Below are 17,610 nucleotides of genomic sequence, written 5' to 3'. Positions count from 1 at the left end.
CCGGTGTCCGGGCTGTGGCCACACGCAGCTCCGGCCACAGCTCTTTCTGCGCCACTCCCTCCACCTTGGAGGGCATTTCTGCCTGGGGCTGCCCTGCCAGTGCTGTCTGCTGGAGCTGTTTTCAGCATGTTTATCCTGTGCCACACCTCTGAAGGTACATGCTGGCTTCTAGAGTTCCTCTAGAGTTGCTGTGCTCTCCAGAGATACCTTCAGGCACCTTCTCCTCAATGCCTTCTCTTGGGGCTCTCCTTGAAGGGAAAACAGAGATGTCAGTGCGACAACTTAGAGTGCTTCCTTCCAAGTAACAGCCAAAAAATCCCTTCCTTCTTCCGAAATGGGGATCAAAGCCCTGTCAGAACTGCAGCAGGACGTTGTCTTGCTCCTCAAGAGACGAAGGGTAAAGCTGGCAGAATACTGACATTTCTCCAGGAAGACTGAGCTTAGAGACATGGGCTGCTTTGTCTTTGTCCAGCTGGGTCTGATGGAAGAGGAGGTTTCTGATGCTGGCTAGAGAAAGTAGAAATGTTAGAATAGTCAGAAATGCTTTTGGGACAGACCATGCACATGCCAGGATCTCATGGGGAATTCTTGCTGCAGGTAAGTGATGTGCCTCTGTGCAGGTCTGGCTGTGCTTTTGGATTTTGTTACACAAAATCTCTAAGCAAGTGGACTTTGTGCACATGCCCCAAGTACTCAGGAATACCTAGGCCTGGTGTCACTTCTGTGATGTCCAGTGACCATGGGACATCAGCCATTGCCTTTGCTCAAGTGCTCCTTCACTGCTCATGGTAAGCTCATTTTGGAACAGATTTTCCCATCCTTTAGGAGAGGTTTCTTGCTCCTGCCTACCTGTTGCTCTAACAGAAACAAGGATGTTTGGTGTGCTGGTCTGCTGGACCATAGGGGCTTTTGGTCTGATTCATTTCAGCTGTGAGTTTAGAAGATTGTGTTTGGCATGCCAAACTGATTAACTGGACATAGTGGCCTTCATTACGAACACAAGGAATTCTTTTACACCTGGTTCTACTGCTATGGAGCTTTGCCTGTCTTGTCTCTCTCACATTCACACACACTCATCCTCTTGTTTGCATTTCATATGTACCCCATCAGTGGGCTGGCAGTGAGATCATGCAGACAGACAGACAGACAATGTGCAGGGGTGCCCTGGAAGGGTGCCTTTGAGGGATGTTGCCCTGAAGAAGGGGGACAAAGTTGAGCAGAACATGGACAGTGGTTTCAGCATGCTGGGCCTCCTTCCACTCTGCTTGATGGACCCAGCAAAAAAACCTCCAAAAAACTGAGGAGAAATCAGGATTGCTGCCTTGACCAGATTTCTTTAGGGGCCCAGGCTGGAAGCAGCTGTGTCCAGGAGTTTGACACAGCTTGCTTGGCTGAGGAGATACCTGAGTGTGGCAGCCCCTGCCCTCAGCTTGTTTCTTGTCACACAGGCTGGAAGTCAGGCACAGAAATGTGATCTTGCTGCTGCTGCTTCCTCTCTCCTCTTGTGTGTGCTTCCTTTGTGTGTTCTTTGCTAGGAAACAATAGCAGAAAGAAGGAAGAAAAGTTGGGTTTTCCTGTAAGGAGTGTTTTTTACCTCATTAGTACCAGTAAAAAATGATTAAGCTGGAGAAGGGAGGTGTCTTACAAGACCTTCCTTTAACTTCAAGGTAGAGGAATGACATGAATGAACAAGAAAGATTTATCTACTATTGTACATTTCTAGTGCCACAGATTTTCTTCTGGCCTGCGTCTGTGACAAAAAGCTGGAAGGTTTCAGTGGTTACTGTCGCAGAGGAATTATGCTGGTGAGGATAAGATTCAAAATCCTCACCACTCCATCTGTTTCATACTGGAATGAGGAATGGGGACTTTATTAGCTTCTCACATGTTTTTGGACCTAGCTCCCATGCCTCCTCACAGCTCCTTCCCTCGCTGCCTTTCCCACACCAGCCAGCTTCAGGGCTGGTTTGTAGATCAAGGCAAGCTCTCACCTCCCTTCCATGCCCATCCATCTCACAGCTTGCTCAAGTGGCTGGCCCTGCCTGCAGGAAGCGTTTGTGGCTCTGGCCAGCCCCTCAAACACCAGATGTTGATGCAAAGCTGATCCTGATGGTTTCCAAGGGAAGTGTGTCTCCTTTCCAAGCGCTGTCCAGCAGCCACCTGCTCCTCACTGGGGTCCTGGGCTTGTCTCCCCTTGCTGCTGCTGAGGCTGGCAGGGAGAATTGGAATTCCCATCACTCCCCCACCCAAAAATTGCATCCCTCCTGCTGGGATGGTGGCATGTGAATGCTGGAGCTGAGCTCTTCAGGTGAGCATTGAGGAGGACAAGGGTCCCATCTGGCCCTCCAGCTGGGTGGACAAACCTCCAGGGCATTCCTGCATTTTAGTGCCCATTTTCTTTGTGTCTCCATGTTGCCTCCATGCAGACAAAACACCCTGTTGAGACTTATTTCCGCCTCTGCTAGAAATGAGAAGTGCTGGAGGAGAGGAGGAGGAGGGCACAAGGGCTGCACTGACATGCCCCATCCCTGCTTGCTCACAGCAGAAAATCCTTTCACCTGCCAGGAGCTATCATTAGACAAGGCAACACTGGATTTTTTTTGACCCTGAAAATGAACTTTAGGAGGATTTTCCTAGTCAAGTGCTTGCTGCTTTTATTTCCCAGTGTAAAATGTGAGTTTTTCTTACCATTTTTTGCTCTTTTGGGCTGATGTTAAAATTGCATTTTAAACCCTTTACAACTTGGTGGGCTGTTACTGATAAGAAACTTGTTCCACTTTTCCAGTGAGTGAAGACATCTGGGTTATTGCTATTATTATTTGACTTAATTTTCAGCCAGGGGGAGGGCAGGACCTGAGTTTCCTACTCCAGTTATAATAATAAGCTGTAAAGAGTTTTGGTTTTAAGTTAATGAGCCTTAATTTGACACATGTATAATGAGAAATGTCAGCATGCAGTTTGTTTCTGCCCTCGAGGTAGCTTGTACTACATTAGAGATCCAGTTCACTGTGCATTATCGCATGTAATTTCCTTTTCTTATCAAAGATGTGCAAATCTTTAGAAAGTGCAATTTATATTCTTCCATAAATATTAACAGAGTGATATATTTCAGTGGAGCTGAAGGTTAAGATTGAAAACAGCAAGCAGCTGCATGTATCTTTTATATTTTTCATATTATTGTTGTCACTATTCTTTAAAATATTAATCTAAAAACTTAATTAAGGTGTTAACTCATAGATTAGGGAAAGTTTTAAGAGATGGAGACAATGCAAGCCTGCATAAATTTTGTTTTTCTCTGTTTCATTTCACTAAGATTGCATGTATGGCTGTTTAATGCTCTGCTTTTCCTTCAGAACAAAATTAATAGATAAATAACGATTTCTTTTTTTTTATGTACACAATCTATAAAACATCTTCCCCAGCAGAAATAAGGATTATTCCCTTGAATGGAAAATTGTTTCAGAGACTTCCTTCCTTTTCTAAAATTACTATGGGAGCTTTTTCTTTTAACTCTTTCTTGTGACTGTGAGTGAGCTGTAGGCTCTCAGTTAAAAGTTTTCTGCCCTTTGGAGCGCATTTTAGTTGGCATTTTTATCAGAAATGTTGCTTCATTAGCTAAACAGATTTTAAATATCACGTGTGTGGGATACTCAGCTTTCCACTGGAAAGACTAGGGAGACCAGATCAATATCTAGAGATGCCCAGAGAGATGCCATTGAATTATCCCTGAAAATTCAGATGACTTTTTTCCTTTACTTTCAGGGAGAAAATATGAGTATGCAAAGAAATCCCATTACTAGCTCTAAATACTTGTTCATGGGCAGAAACAGCTATCAGAATTCAAAAACTGGGGTGTAGTGTTGTCTTTGTGGGATTTAGCTGCTTCCAAGGCTGTTTAGTTGATAGCTTTATTTCAGGACATTTCATTAGGTATGTCAAATACCTTGCAAGAAAGGCAGTGCTGAAAGAACAACCTCTCTTTAGAAGCAGTGAATTGCCAGAAGCACTAGAGCATTAATGTTCTTGTTGCAGAGTCGTGCTATTTTAGTTCTCTGATTATCTCTAATATTGTTAGTTTAATGAAATAGCCACTGGGTTTCAGTTTCCCTCTGTGGTGCCATTTATCATTATCCTAGATACAAGGACTGAAGGATTGTAATAAAAATGTGCATAAACACAGTTTTTCTCTCTGTGGGGAAAAAGTGCTTAAAATACATAAAATTAGAGCAGAATCAGCTCTGTGTGGTGGTGGGAAGGGAAATCTCCTCCTGCTGATTGGCTTCACCCTGTAAATTGAGGAGGAATGAACAGAATGACGGAGGAAATAAGCTGTGGCTGTGAGCGAGTGTGTTCGGGTGTCCGTGAGCTTATCCCACCTGACGCTTGCTCACAGATTTCCACCTCCTCCTGCAGGTTGGTCCACCTGCCAGGGGGGTGGGGGACAGAGCCTCACTTGAAATGACCTCCCAGCCAATTTTCCCAAGCCCTGGCTCACCAGAAATGAGGCCTGCAGGGATGGTGGCTGAAGCAGCCTGGAGGGGAGCGGGCAGAGCAGCCGGGCGCTGCTGCAGGAGTGCGTCAACCCCACTGCTGGAAACCTGATGGATGTTTAGTAGCCTTGGCTTTTCTGAATATCCCCTTTGGCAGCCCCATGCTCAGGTACTTCCCTGTCCTTAAACCACCTTTGGGAAGCTCCTACTCTTAACTGGAAAATCAAAGGAAGAGAAAATATTATTTTTTTTCTTTTTTTGGCAATTGCTTTTCTTGTAATGACTCCTGCAGCCCGTCAGTTCACAGGATGCTGATGGCTGTTTCTTCCTGCCTTACTTGCCCCATCAGGATCCTGTGCTAGAAAAATCAAGTGGAAACATTCCTGTGGGGCAGAGTAACTGGGATGGGAGAGGGGATGCACTGCTGTGGGTGTGCCTCTAGTTCAGTGCCTTACACTCACTCACAGCTTGACGTGGGCTACTATTATTATCGTCATTGCTATCACCGAGGGCACTGGAATGATTCTGCTGTCCAGGAGCATGACTATTTTTGCTGTCTGCAGTAATGTTTGCAGTGATGGGCACTCTGGGTACCAGCCTGTGCCATGTGTAAAACACAGAAGTGACCTTCTTTTCAGGAAGGGCTAAGTTTGTGTTAAAGTGAATGGGAGGCCGTGAATCTTGGCATCAGGAGTCGCTGCAAGTAAGTCAGCCAGGGTATAAATTCAGCTTTAGAAAGCTGGACTCTCAGCTGTCTTGCCTCTCAGAATTAAATTGGATGCTGGCATTTATCTAATGAACAATCGAGAAGTGCTTTGGAGCAGGGGAAGAAGATGGCATCAGTAAAGCAGAGAGGTTTAGGCAGCTCAGGAAGGGAGAGGCACAGCAAATGACAAGCTTTTGGGTGTCTGCTGTGGCTGCTGGAGACAACTGATGGGCTGGCTGTGCTTCCCTCAACAGGCTCCAGCACCAGCTGGATTTACAAAGCAGTGAATGAGACAGCTCTTCTCAGCATCACTGCTCCCGGGAGCTTCCATGAGGCAACATGGACCAAGGGCAGACAAAGGCTGGTGCAGATCAAAGGTAACAGCGCCAGGCACTTTGTGAACAAGGACCAGTGCAGGTGTGCGATACTCCGGAACGGGACTCTGCAAATCAAGAGCGTGGAGAAAGGGGACAGTGGGAACTACACAGTGATGGCTTATCAGCAGGATGGAAAACTGAAGGCAGAAGAAAATATAATGTTCTTTGTTCAGGGTGAGTTTTTGCTTTTCTCGTACCATTCTCAGCACAGCTGAACAAGAATTGTTTTTCTCTGCTCTCTCCCACAGCCTTTCCTATTCAGTGCCCTCCTTTCTGATTTGGAGTGGGAGGACTTCTGCAGGACATACCCTTGGTTTCCTGCCACTGACAGCAGTCTGCCTCTCTTCTCCCTTCTCTTGCTCCTGTTGGTGGCCTCAAATCCCTGGCTTCTTTCTGGCTGCCCTGTTTGTCAGCCAGCAGGTTTCCAGGTGTGCCCAAAACCACAGCTGTGAGCACGTTCACGCTGACAGCAGGGTGAGGGTGGTCAGCCCTACTGCAGCACCACAAACAGTGCCAGGACTCTGAGCTGGGGATGGACCCTGAGAAGGGACTGGGCTCCCAGCAGCATCCTGCTTCCAGAAACCTCTGGGAGGACCACAGCAGCCTATGTGAGGTACAGCTGGGGCTGATGCACTCTGGGTTTCAGGTACTTCTGGTGCCATTTTATTGGCACTGAGTTATGACTTTTGTTCTCTGGCCACTTGTTGGAACACGAAATAGAAGCCTCTCTGAGTCCCTCAGAGAGAGGAAGGAACTAAAATATATTAAATCACATAGACATGAAGTAAGTTTTAGTTTTAAGTAAGTAGAAATATATCTTAAGTGCCTTAAGAGACTGTGCTAGCTAGTAAAAAGCCCTAAAGCCTAGTTTAAAGTTCAGCAGTGTAACCCTTCAGAGAATTAACTTAGCTCTAGACATAACAAAAACACAGCTTGAATTTCTAGATAGAACAGATAAAGCTATTTATGTAAATAGATAATGCTCTGTAGGTAGATTTTGGGTAAGAACTGACACTACTGTCACATGTTAGAATTAAGCTTAGATTGGTGTAGAGTGTTTTAGAATGGTGTTTTTAGCTGATTGGATGATTTAAGAATAAAATCCCCCTGTATTGGAGAGAAGAGGAGAAGAACAGAAAGAAGAAAGAAGAGAAAGGACAACAACAGAACAACAACAGATCAACACACAAGAAAGAAGAAAAGAAGAAGAAAGGGAGCTGCTGCTGTGGCTGCTGCTGCTCAGAACATCAGGACTTTACACCAGGAAGCTTTTAGCATGGACTCCAATACTCTGAACTCTTTGCCTTTGAGACTGGTGCATTCATACAACAAACAACTTTACAGCAACCAACAACTGCTCTTGTCTCTTTGAGACCCAAGACCTGTGAAAAATTCAACAGCCACTGGTCCAGCAAGCTGAGCCACTTGTGTTGCCAACCCCTTGAGGAGAGCTCAGGAGTCCAGATGGCACTAAATGCTGCCTGCATTTAGGCAATGGAATCCCACTCCATTTTTGCTCTAACATAAAAAATAGCCAGCAGTCACCTCCCCTGAGATAAACCACAAAAGGAATTGAATTTGCAGTGGAAGAAGACTCCTGCACCCTATTCCTGAAGAGCATAACACAACAAAAAGTATGATTGTGCTGTTCAAAGCACAGTTAAGCACACACCTGGGGATTTCAGCTGCATGGGTTCAAAGCATGAGGGCAGCCTCCATTCCTGTGCTGTATCTTGTCCTAAGAGACTGGAGCAGCAGCAGTTTTGGGGTGTTTGTAGTAGCAGGTTTTTGGGGTGAGTGGGGATGATGGGAATGGCTATTTTGCTCCTCAATAGCTGCTGTAACCTCTCCAGACCTCTAAGCTGTAGGACAGCATGGGTTGTTTCCCCAATAAGGGGAAAGTTTTGTTCTGTCCTTCTTCACTCAGCATGCACACCTTTGCCAACATCTTGAGTTTGTGGGCACCAGCTGGGATTATGGAAATGCTGCCTTGTTGAGGCAGCAATGACAGCTGGAATGGTTTTAGCAGGTTTCTGTGCAATGGGAGGCCCCGTGTCTAAGGGGCTGCTGAGCAGTGAGGGCGTCTCACTGCTTTGGGAGCTATCACTGTAAACAGATGCAGGAAGTCATCAGGGCCTGATGCTTCTTGCTCATGTTTTAAGCCACTGAACTGTCACTGGGGTGTCCTCATTTCAGGTCAAGGTTAATGTTCCAGCCCAGCTGTGTGCTGCATCATTTCCTCTGCTGAGCAGCAGAGAGTGCATTACCTCTGACACACGGTTTTGGAAGTCCTGTAGTGACTGTCGAGTGCTAGAATGATTTGTCAGCCAGGCTGGCCCTTTGTTACTAGGGCTGGACAAACAGTTGTTAAAAAAATAAAATAGCCTCAATGATATTCTCACACAACTCCATCACCAGCAGCTGGACTCTAATGTTTCCCTCTGGGATGTTTCCCTGAATAATAGGTTCCATTTTCCAGAGGAGGAGTGGGTTTAACGAGGAAAGGGTGGCTGCAGATGTGGTTTGAACCTTGACTGCGTGTGCTATGAGCAGTCTTTATTTGCTTTAGAATTTATGATCTCTATAACTTACATGGTCTGTGGGCTAGAGGTGGCTCTGGCATGTTTTTGTTTATCTGGTCTTAAAGGTAGAAATACTTATTTTCCATTTGCTGTCCCTGCCAGTTGCCCTTACTTGAGGAAAACCCTGCAGGCTTTTCTGTCTCTTTCAGTGCCACCAGTGACAGAGAAACTGGAACCAAAGGGCAGCAGGTTGTTTGCAGGGCATAAGAAGAGACAGAAATCAGTTTTGTGTGCCGTAACTGTTTTGTGTTCTCCATTCTGGGTTGATGGCCTTCCGTGCTGTGCTGTCATGCCTGCTGAGTGCTGTTGGTAGCACACAGAGCATCATAAACAGCTTTTCACAGTTTTTCCTGATTTAGAGAAAATCTCTCCTGATGAACACAGGCAGAACAGGACCAACTTCACTTGCACCAAAACACAGGGTCCAGAGCTGGAGGGGGCTGTGGCTCTGAGTCCCTTCCATCCACCTGAAGACTCAGCTTCCTCCCCTCACCTGCCTGGTGCCCAGCTCTGCTTTACTGGGCCAACTATGTAGGCTACTGCACTGCATTTTCTTTATTATTGCCTTGCTGCTTCTGTAGTAGAGGTTTAATTTGCTCTTCATTCTTCTGTGATCTCATTAGCTGGTGATTTGGGGTTAATTCTCTGTTCTGCTTAATAACAGAGGCTTTCAAGAGGAGAAAACTTTCTCAGATGTGCCTCCCTTCCCTTCTTTTTAGGACCTGTCCCTCAGCCAATCCTCACAGCTGAATGTGGGAATAAAAGTGTATCTGTCAAGTGTGAAGCAAAAGAGAAGGCTAAGGATGAAGCATTTCTAATGGAACTGACTCAACCCAATGGCAAAACAATCCAAAAGAATGCGACGGTGCTGGAATGGCACGGGAGCAACTCTGGGACGTTCCGATGTGTTGCTAAGAACCAAGTCAGTGAAAAAATGGCTGAAAAAATCATTAAATGCCCAGGTAAGAAATCTTTTTCATCAGAATGTGCTAGGATGGACCACACAGCCTGACACAGTTGCACACATCGGTAGGACCAGTCCAGGTGCCAAAAGCACAGAGATCCTGAGTACCCAGTACTGTTTTTGGGATCTGATGCTGCTGTGGTAGCCAGGGTGCAAGTCATGCTTTCTGCCTGGCATTCTCCAGCCTTGTCACATCTCCCTGCTCCCCATCCTGCTGCTACCAGCCCCACTGCTACTCTTAAGGCATCCCTACGAGGGCAGTGGGATGTGAGAGGGGTTTTCCTCCTCCCCTTCTCCTGTGGGGAAATCTGTTGGGTTTTTCTCCTCTCCATAATCATGTGGTTTTTGCCTGCTACCCATGGGTGTGGATGAGTTCTCTCACAAGGGGAAAAATAAGCTTCTTGGACTCTTCAGCTTGACCTAGAAATCAGGAGGGAAGTTATGGAGAATTTTGCTTCAGGCTTACATGGATCAGATAAACATGGCTCAAATGTACCATGGTTTGCCTACTCAGCTGAAGCCTCATCTTTTTAAACCACAGATACAGCAAAAGGGCTGGAAGGATTGCATTTTGAATGGGGAGAGTCATGCTGAAAATGATTCAGTAGGCAAAAAAAGTCATCACAGGGGTCATCCTCCCCCGTAAAAGTTTTGAAAGTTAAGGCACAAACAAAGGACAGATCACACTGGTATGACACTGGGTGTGGTGTTCAGTTCAAAGATCAGAATTCCAGGGCAGTGCTGGGAAAAAGTCCCTGAATTTGCTGGGCTTGGGTTCATCCCACCCAACCACAAGTGCTCTGCTTGAAGCATTCTCTTACTTTAGATCCCTGCTGGAGCTGGTGGAGAGTTGGGTGGGGGCTCACAAGAGCTGGCTCAATATTTCCAATTTTTACCTGTTTCTGCTGTAGTGAATTTAGGGAAAGTCCAGGTCTGAAGGACAGCCCATGGTGTGAGAAGGGAGGGAGCAAGCCTTGAGGCATAAAGGCCTTACTGAAATGATCCCAGGTCTGCTGAGGCTGACTGAAGGGCAAAGAGCTGAGGGACAGGATGGCCTCTGCTCCCCTGTGCAGCTGTTGCCTCCTGAATAATCCTCCTGATTTCAAAAATAGCCAAGCAATGTATTTTATTTGCTGCTGCCTGACATGATGGAGTCCCTTTAATGACAGCTCTGGGAAGGGGGGAGTGGGATGTGGCATGGACTTTGGAGCCAGGTATGAAAGCGTGCTGCTGGATTAGGTGTGTTTAAGACAGGGCAGACTATCCCAAACACCTTGTCTGGATGAGGAAATGCTGGCTGAAGGTGCCCATGCCAGGACAGGTCTGCCTGCGCTGCTGCCATGGGCAGACATTGGCTGTCATCTAGACAATTTTGATTTCACTTTTTCTCACCCTTGAGAAATGCTCTTTTTTCACAGGGTGAATTGGGTCGGAGAGTTTGGTTTTTTTCTCACATTGTTAACAGAGAAATACCAATGATCTTTAAGGTACAAACAGCATTTCTCAGATACAAAAAACCCCCTAAAACATTCCTACTCAAACTAAATATCTCTCAAAATTTTCTCTGTAGTGACAGGACTCTGCCAGCTCCACAGTAGATTAAAAATCCCTCATCTTGCAGTCAAACCTCCTCCTAACCCTGCTACCCTCTGTGAACACTTGGTCCTGCATTTGAGGCCAATCACCTTGAATTTTGACCTTTACAGGCAAGGTACATTTCAGGTGGGCTTCAGCTCAGCCAGCTTTTCATGGAAGTGTAATTTTATGTGAATCTGTCTGGGCTCTTCTTGCACTCATCTGGGAGAAACAAACACAGAAAAAGCAAAATACAACTCGGTGTAACACTGGTGACTAAAACAGTCAGCAATTTAAACACAGTGAGCTGGCACATATGAATGCTTTGGTTTCAATTTTCTGCAGAACTTGAATCCATCAAGGAGCAATCAAAATTCTCAACAGTGAGGAGCAGCAACTTTCTGCTGTGTACAGGGAAAAGGCAAAGGTACTGGTCTGCCTTTACAGTCAATGGAAGAAAATACAGAATTCTAAGTAGACGTTGTGCAAGTTATTTCTTTCCATCTAACATCCTCTTTCATCCCCTTAACTAGGCAAGATGGACTTTAACCTCATCTTAAGCATAGCAGGAGGTGCAGTGATCTTTGTCATCTTTGTGATTTGTCTTATTTATTGTATCAGAAGGAAGAAAATAAAAAGGCGTGAAGTTTATGGTAAGTGTTTAAGGGCCTTTGTTTAGTTATCCAGCCACCTAAAATATCAGAGCTTCCCAGTGACAGCAGCCCTGTGGTCAGGAGCATTCTCTCTGCCCTGACATGAGCAATAACCTGGTTTTAGCATGTGATGAATCTGTGTAGATCATCTGGCATTGCCAGTCTCACTTTCTGATATGTGCTTTGAGCAAAGCCACCTGAGTATTATTTTACATTATGGCTGTTCTCTTTTGAGTGGTAGAGACACTGCCTCAGCTGTGCAGTGACACCAGATCCTCAGTTCTCGGGCCTGGATTCAGCAGGAATTAAGAAAATGAGTCTGAGAAAATGAGAACTGATACTTTAGTGATTATTTTATGGTGATTAGCCTCTCTGAAACAGTTTGCTGCATGTTTAAGGCCAACTCAGTGTCTCAATGGACAAATGCCTCAGTCCCTAAGTTGAGTGATATTTCAGAAATGATGAGCCAGTGATGAGAAGTCAGTTGGTATGAATTTACTTCTTCTCTGTGTGTGAAAATTAATGCTGGCCAAAGGGATCTCTGGCTTCCAGGTGTCTGGAAATCCCAGCATGGACGATGGCAGGGCAGATTGCTTTGATGTTGCCTCCTGTGGTTAGATCTCACTTTCCCTTCAGTAGCCTCCAAAAGGGGACAGAACAGCTCAGAATGGGGGTGTCCATTGATGTCTGCTTGAAAATGCTGGTTCCCCCAAGAGACAGGGCAGATCTGCCCCAAATTCTCCAGGTACCTTGTTCTCAGCCAGGCAGCCAAAATCTTTCATGCTGGCCTGGGAGGGGGAGGCAGAGGTGATTTTTGCTGTTCACTGGGATGGCAGGAACACCTGAGAGCGGCAGGTTAAAAACCAACATTTGGCTTTTTTATTTTGCTTGGGCCAAGGACATTTCCCTGCTTTTTGCCTTCTTGGTGTGTGTGTGTGACCGTGGGGTCCTTTTGTCGTTGCAGAGGAGGAGCGAGTGATGCAGCCTCTGCCCGTGGACCGCGAGAGAGGGATGCGGGAGCTGCCTCAGACTCCATCCACCCCCACCCCGAAGCGGCTGCGGGTGCAGCAGCGGCCACTGCCCCCACAGCCCCCACAGCCCCCACTGCCCCCACAGCCCCCACAGCCCCCACGGCCCCAGCCGCGACCCCGCGCACAGCCACGGACCCCAAACCTCCCCAGAGAAAGGCCCTGAGCAGACAACCTGGGAGGAGGGATGCTGGTCTCCCTGCTCCACCCTTCCCTGGGAAAAGAAGGTTTCCCACAGCCAGGAGCCCCTCCTGCCCAGGCCTGTGTAACGCTCAGCTATGAAAAGGCGGCTTTCGTTGCAGAAAATTAGAGAGAGCGTCAAATGGAGACGAAGAGACCCAGTGGAGGAGGCTCAAGGTGATGGGCATTCAGCCCTGTGGCCATTTTTTTACAGCTGTCTTCATGTTAGGATATGGATATGGAGCACTGAGCCTTGGAACCTGTGTCTTTCACTTGTTTTCACTGCACCTTGTTGTCTTCATGCTTTTTGGATGGTTTTCACCAAGAGGAAGCTAAAGCTCTACTGAGATAAAATGGACCCATGGATCTTACAGGGTTTTATCTCCTGCTACACATTAGGACAGCTCTCTGGCTCCAGCATCAAATACACGGCCTCCTGGACCAAAAAATAATTGTATGTAATTAAATATTTGTCTGAAGTTGAAAGGATTTGTGTTGTATAATGCAGAGAAAATATTTAAAGGACATGAGAGAGCTTTGAAGCACCCGTGTGGGAAAAACACAAATGGGAAAGGAATAAACATTTCCCCTTTCTCCACTGTGTTTAGAAAGGAACTGTGGGCTTGAATTGCAGCAAGGGAGAGTTAGGTCAGTATTTTATTTTGTTTTTTTTAATGAAACACTGAGAGAGATCTCTGGGAGAGGTTCTCCAACACTGGGGTTTCAAAGGGTGGATGAGAATGAGTAATGAGAACATCCTGTGAAGGGCCAGGAGATTGTGCTACACAGCCTCTTCAGGGACAGTTTCAACCCCATTTTCTGTGACTTTTAGGCAAATAAAACAAATCTTTGTTCTCAGCTTAAGTCTGTGTGGCTATCCAGACAATTTTATTTTTTTTTTTTTTTATTTGCACAGAAGAGGATTTGGTCTCGTTTGGCTTGTGAAACAAAACATTATAAACTGCCAGCCACTAGGATTACTGGTGGCACTGAATTGTCAGGGGTTTACATCTCAGGGCTCCTGCTGAGGCTGAGGGACGGCGTCTCTTGATTTTGCTGGTATTGCCAGGGGATGACAGAGAGCTGCTGAGAGATCTGCATCCCCAGGGGGGAAGCTGGACTGCAGTAAGTGCACCTGCATCACCTTCCACGTGCTGGACACTGCTGGCTCCTCTGGGCCTTGGGGCTGTCCGTGGCTGCCTCTACAGGACAGCTGAGGAGCTGAGAGCACAGGCCAGTTTTAGAGCAGTGTCTGGATGGGTACACTGACCCACCTGGGCTAAAAGGCCGGGCAGGTGAAGGAGGAGAGGGCTACAAGAGCCACAGAGACATCCAGCTGAAGTGTCAGGCAGAAGAGCACCTGACACCTCCTTCAGGCTGGCCTGTTGCACATGTGCCAGGGGAGCTAAAATGGCCATGCTTTGTTTCTCCTGAGAAATATGACTATTTTTATCTTCTGCTGTAAGGGCAAGGAGGCAACTCGTCAGGAAAAGGAAGTGTCTGCCTGCTCTGGAGCTCAGTCACTTCACTTGAACTCTGACAGCAGGAGCAGCCCTGGGAGTGCCACTTGCTCTTGCCTTAGCTTTCTGCAGCTGACTTTTGGGCTTTTGCTATTTAAAATTGCATTTTGTGAAAGTTTCATGGTTTATTTTGTAACATACCATATGCTATATCCCTGTACTGAATGAATAAAGAGAAGACTGGGTGCAGAGGATCTTAGTTCACAGCTGTGCTGGTACTCCAGTATCTCACTTTGACACAAAGGAGGCAACAAAACCATTTTGGTCCCTGAGCCACAGAAGCAGGGATGCAGGAGGTGCCACACCATCCCTGGGAGGTGCTGGGGTGCCAGGAGCTGGTGGGCTCAGGCTGGTGTGGATGAACACAGCTGCTTTGCCTGTCCTGTGCTGCCAGAGCTTTACTGGTGCTGCTCTGTGGTTACAGGTATGGGGGTCCCTCCTGGAAGAGAGGGAGGATTACTGAGGCCTGGGAAAGAAGATTTCACCCTGTTGGGTTGATTTACACCAAAACACAGTCCTTGGCAGGCAGGCAAGGAAATACTATTAGCACAGAGTATGCCTGTGCAATGGAAATCTCATCATGGCAATACTTATTTTTTATTTACTCCTTTTTTTTATAGTCACCATTGTTTTTGTGATGTCTCATTGTACAGGTATTGTCCATTGCAGCACATCAGGAACAAATATTTTTGAGACATCACAAAAACCATGATGAGTATCAATGCTCCGTGACACATTCAGAAAAAACGCTGACTTATCAAATAAGCACCATGCAGAACTTCATTTTTCTGAATATGTGTTTTGGGGCGTTCAAATCTCAGGCTTTTATGCTGTAGTGGGTGTTTCAGTTTTGGAGAATGAGCTGACGTTGGGACTCAAGACATAACAGGACGTGCTTGGCTCTGGTGATTCTTGCTGCAACCTTTCTTGGTTCTTCTTTTGTAGACTACCACTGAGTCATGAGATGAAGTGTTTTTTCCTATTCTCCTTAAGAGGGATGAGATGATGGATGTGCTGGTCTTGTCCTTGTCTGTCTGCTGCCTCGTCCCCCCTGTCTGGAGAGATGCAGTTTCTGCTGCCTGGGTATTGGCAGGGATTTTGCTTGGTGGTGTGCTCCAGAGCCAGTGCTGAAGGAATGGGAGGGAGGGGCAGTGATCAAAGCAGGTCTGTAGTTGTGCTGTGGTCCTGTGGCACTCACCAGATGGGCAGACTGAGTAGGCACCCAAAAGAGCAATGGCTGGCTCTGTAGAAGATACAAATCTTCTATCCCAGCATTAATCCCTGTGAAAACAGCAGAACTTGCTGCCCTAACTTGACGTTCTTTACCTTCTGGTAAAGTAGCCAGAACCTGCTTGTATCTCTGTTGGCTATTAGCCTGTCCAGAGGGAGGTTCTCGGGCTTCTGGCACAGTCAGTGTGGGACACAGCTAGATAATTTAATTTCTAAACTACAGCTCTGAACCTGTAAGAGGTCAAGTAGGAAACCATGGCTAGTACAAGTCTTTCTTGAGATGTTAGCCAAAATGATGCTATGGGGAAAAGACACTGATTCTGCAGCAGATATTCAGGTGCTGATGTGGAGATAAACTCCAGCCCATCAGCTCCCTCCCCATTCTGACAGACAGCTATTATCTCAGTTATCCTGAAGCCTTGCAAAGGCTTAGAAGTGCTGGGTTTGTGTTTCAAAGTGCAGCCCTCATGGGCAGAGCTCAGAGAGCAGGGCAAGGTGTTCTACCTGCATTCCTTGCAGGTGCCAGCCCTGCAGTGAGCAGCCTGGCATACCTGGCACCTCCTGATACCAAACTGGCTGATGGTCACCCTGAAGGACTGAGGGTTTTGTTCCTGTGCTGCAGCTGATAATGTAAGAGGTCTGGCCTCAGGCTTTTGGAAAAGATCAGTTTGTGATAGCTATCAAGCTCATGGAATACCGCTGCTGGGCAATCCTATCTCATGCTGTGGGAAGAAAGAGGAGGGTTACTCGAAGGTGAGCACAGTAAGAGGCCCTGTGCCAATGATCTGGCCTCCTGGTCTCCTCTGCCAGCCTCATCTCAGAAGAGGGGTGCCAAACCCAACCTTCTCACTCTCCCCCAGCAAAGGGCTCCTTCCCTCCTTGTAGATGGGAGATTACCACAGGACCTTCTCCCATCCTTCCAGCCTGGCTGCCTTGAGCTATGTATCAACAGAAGTGTGGGAGCCTTTCCCTCCCTCAGAGGAGCAGCTTCAGCCTTTACCCCTTTGGAGAGGTGCCAGACCAGCTGCCTGGGGGCCTCTGGTGCTTGCCCCAAACTAAAATTCCCGTCTGCTCTGTTACAGACCCCTCAGCAGAACTGCTCTTCCTTTGTGAGGGGGAGTTGCTTTCTCCCTAAGAACAGCAGGGACACAGGTGAAGGAGCTTTCCCAAAGCACGACACGGCTGCTGCTCCCCTGGACCTTCTGGTGGAGCTGGGAGTGTGTGAAGGGGGGCTGTGAGCAGAAAAGAGCAGGTGTGTGAGGACCTACCTCACGTCATGATCAGTAAAGCATCTTCCACCCACTGTCCAGGGCTTCCAGGCTGGGATTTAGGGACAGAGGAGGAAGGCAAGGATCAGCTGGGCTGGCCCAGTGAATAAGCCAGGCTCAGTGCGTGGGGCATACAGGACAACAGGGCAGCTGAAGAGGATGGGCAGGCACGGAAATGGCTGCTTGAGAAGATGAGCTGGATGACCAGGAATCAGGATTTGAGTCATAACTTTGTCACACTCTCAGTCCTGGGCTGTGGCTTTTCTTTCTCTGCAGAACTCCCATCTGAAGTGTGATTTACCCTTTGGGTAGGGGCATGAGTTGTCTGCCTTGCTGGGCTTCTTGCTTCCCCCTCCATTTTTCATCTGAGGACCAGCTGCCTTGTTCTCACTTCCTGTGACACTTCCCATCATTACTGTCTATTCTAGTTTTCCTTTCCTACAAAATTCCCACTCTGGATGGTTTATTCTTCCTCTTTGAATGACACCTCAGGACTATGCACACATCTAAGGGAGGAGAGGGGACTCCCAAGGTGTCCTCATGGCTTCAGAGCATGGCTCCTCATGATCATGCCTACCCTGAGAAGGCCCTCTCCAGGCTGCTTTGCTGTTGGCTGCCTTTGCCAGTGCTGTCAGGAAGGGTTCCTGGCTCTGGAAGGAACCTCCTGGCTGCCTTCTGCCATGGAAAGTGAACAGCCTGTGCCTCCTTCCCTTGGTGATTCTCACTGAGCTCGCGGTGAACCCTGGGTGTGGAGCCCATGGTGCTGTCAGGCCCTGCTAAGGAGGTGTTTGATCCTGCCCACCTGCCTGTCACCAGCATTGGCCCCAGAGAGGTGCCACAGCCTCGCCTGCCTTTGGTTTGGGCACTATTGTTCGACAGTTTCTGCCTGGGGTGCATCTGAAGCGCAGTTTTCAGATAACAGGAAGAGATAGCACCACAACGGAGATGCTCATTGGTTGTGTTTCCCACACACTTTTTCTGTCTACATAAAAACAGCAGCCAAGGGTTTCGAGCTGTTGCCTGGCCTCCCACACAAA

General features: G+C 47.3%; 1 protein-coding gene across 3 annotated transcripts; it reads left to right on the top strand.

Moving 5' to 3' along the window:
• The first annotated feature begins 2,493 nt into the window (after window positions 1–2,493).
• CD2 (CD2 molecule) lies at window positions 2,494–14,269 on the top strand. Of its 3 annotated transcripts, XM_015648339.2 has the most exons (5): window positions 2,495–2,673; window positions 5,451–5,747; window positions 8,875–9,117; window positions 11,228–11,347; window positions 12,312–14,269. In XM_015648339.2, the coding sequence occupies exons 1-5, from the start codon at window positions 2,613–2,615 to the stop codon at window positions 12,539–12,541; spliced, it is 951 nt and encodes a 316-aa protein (XP_015503825.1). In that variant the 5' UTR covers window positions 2,495–2,612; the 3' UTR covers window positions 12,542–14,269. The 3 variants fall into 3 exon arrangements, with proteins under 3 accessions (XP_015503832.1, XP_015503840.1, XP_015503825.1); XM_015648346.2 differs by lacking the exon at window positions 11,228–11,347 and having other exon boundaries at window positions 2,494–2,673; XM_015648354.1 differs by lacking the exon at window positions 12,312–14,269 and having other exon boundaries at window positions 2,494–2,673; window positions 11,040–11,321.
• Window positions 14,270–17,610: the final 3,341 nt, after the last annotated feature.

This window comes from Parus major, chromosome 1 (assembly GCF_001522545.3).
Source record: "Parus major isolate Abel chromosome 1, Parus_major1.1, whole genome shotgun sequence".
NCBI lineage: Eukaryota > Metazoa > Chordata > Aves > Passeriformes > Paridae > Parus > Parus major.
The sequence above is the reverse complement of the archived record's forward strand: the minus strand, read 5'-3'. Positions and strand labels throughout refer to the sequence as shown.

Bases quoted from the DNA above. Each gene is read 5' to 3' on its own strand.
- CD2 (XM_015648339.2), top strand. From the start codon at position 2,613: ATGAACTTTAGGAGGATTTTCCTAGTCAAGTGCTTGCTGCTTTTATTT. The intron at 5,748-8,874 runs GTGAGTTTTTGC...CCTTCTTTTTAG, and splicing joins TATAATGTTCTTTGTTCAGG to GACCTGTCCCTCAGCCAATC. The intron at 11,348-12,311 runs GTAAGTGTTTAA...TTGTCGTTGCAG, and splicing joins AAAAAGGCGTGAAGTTTATG to AGGAGGAGCGAGTGATGCAG.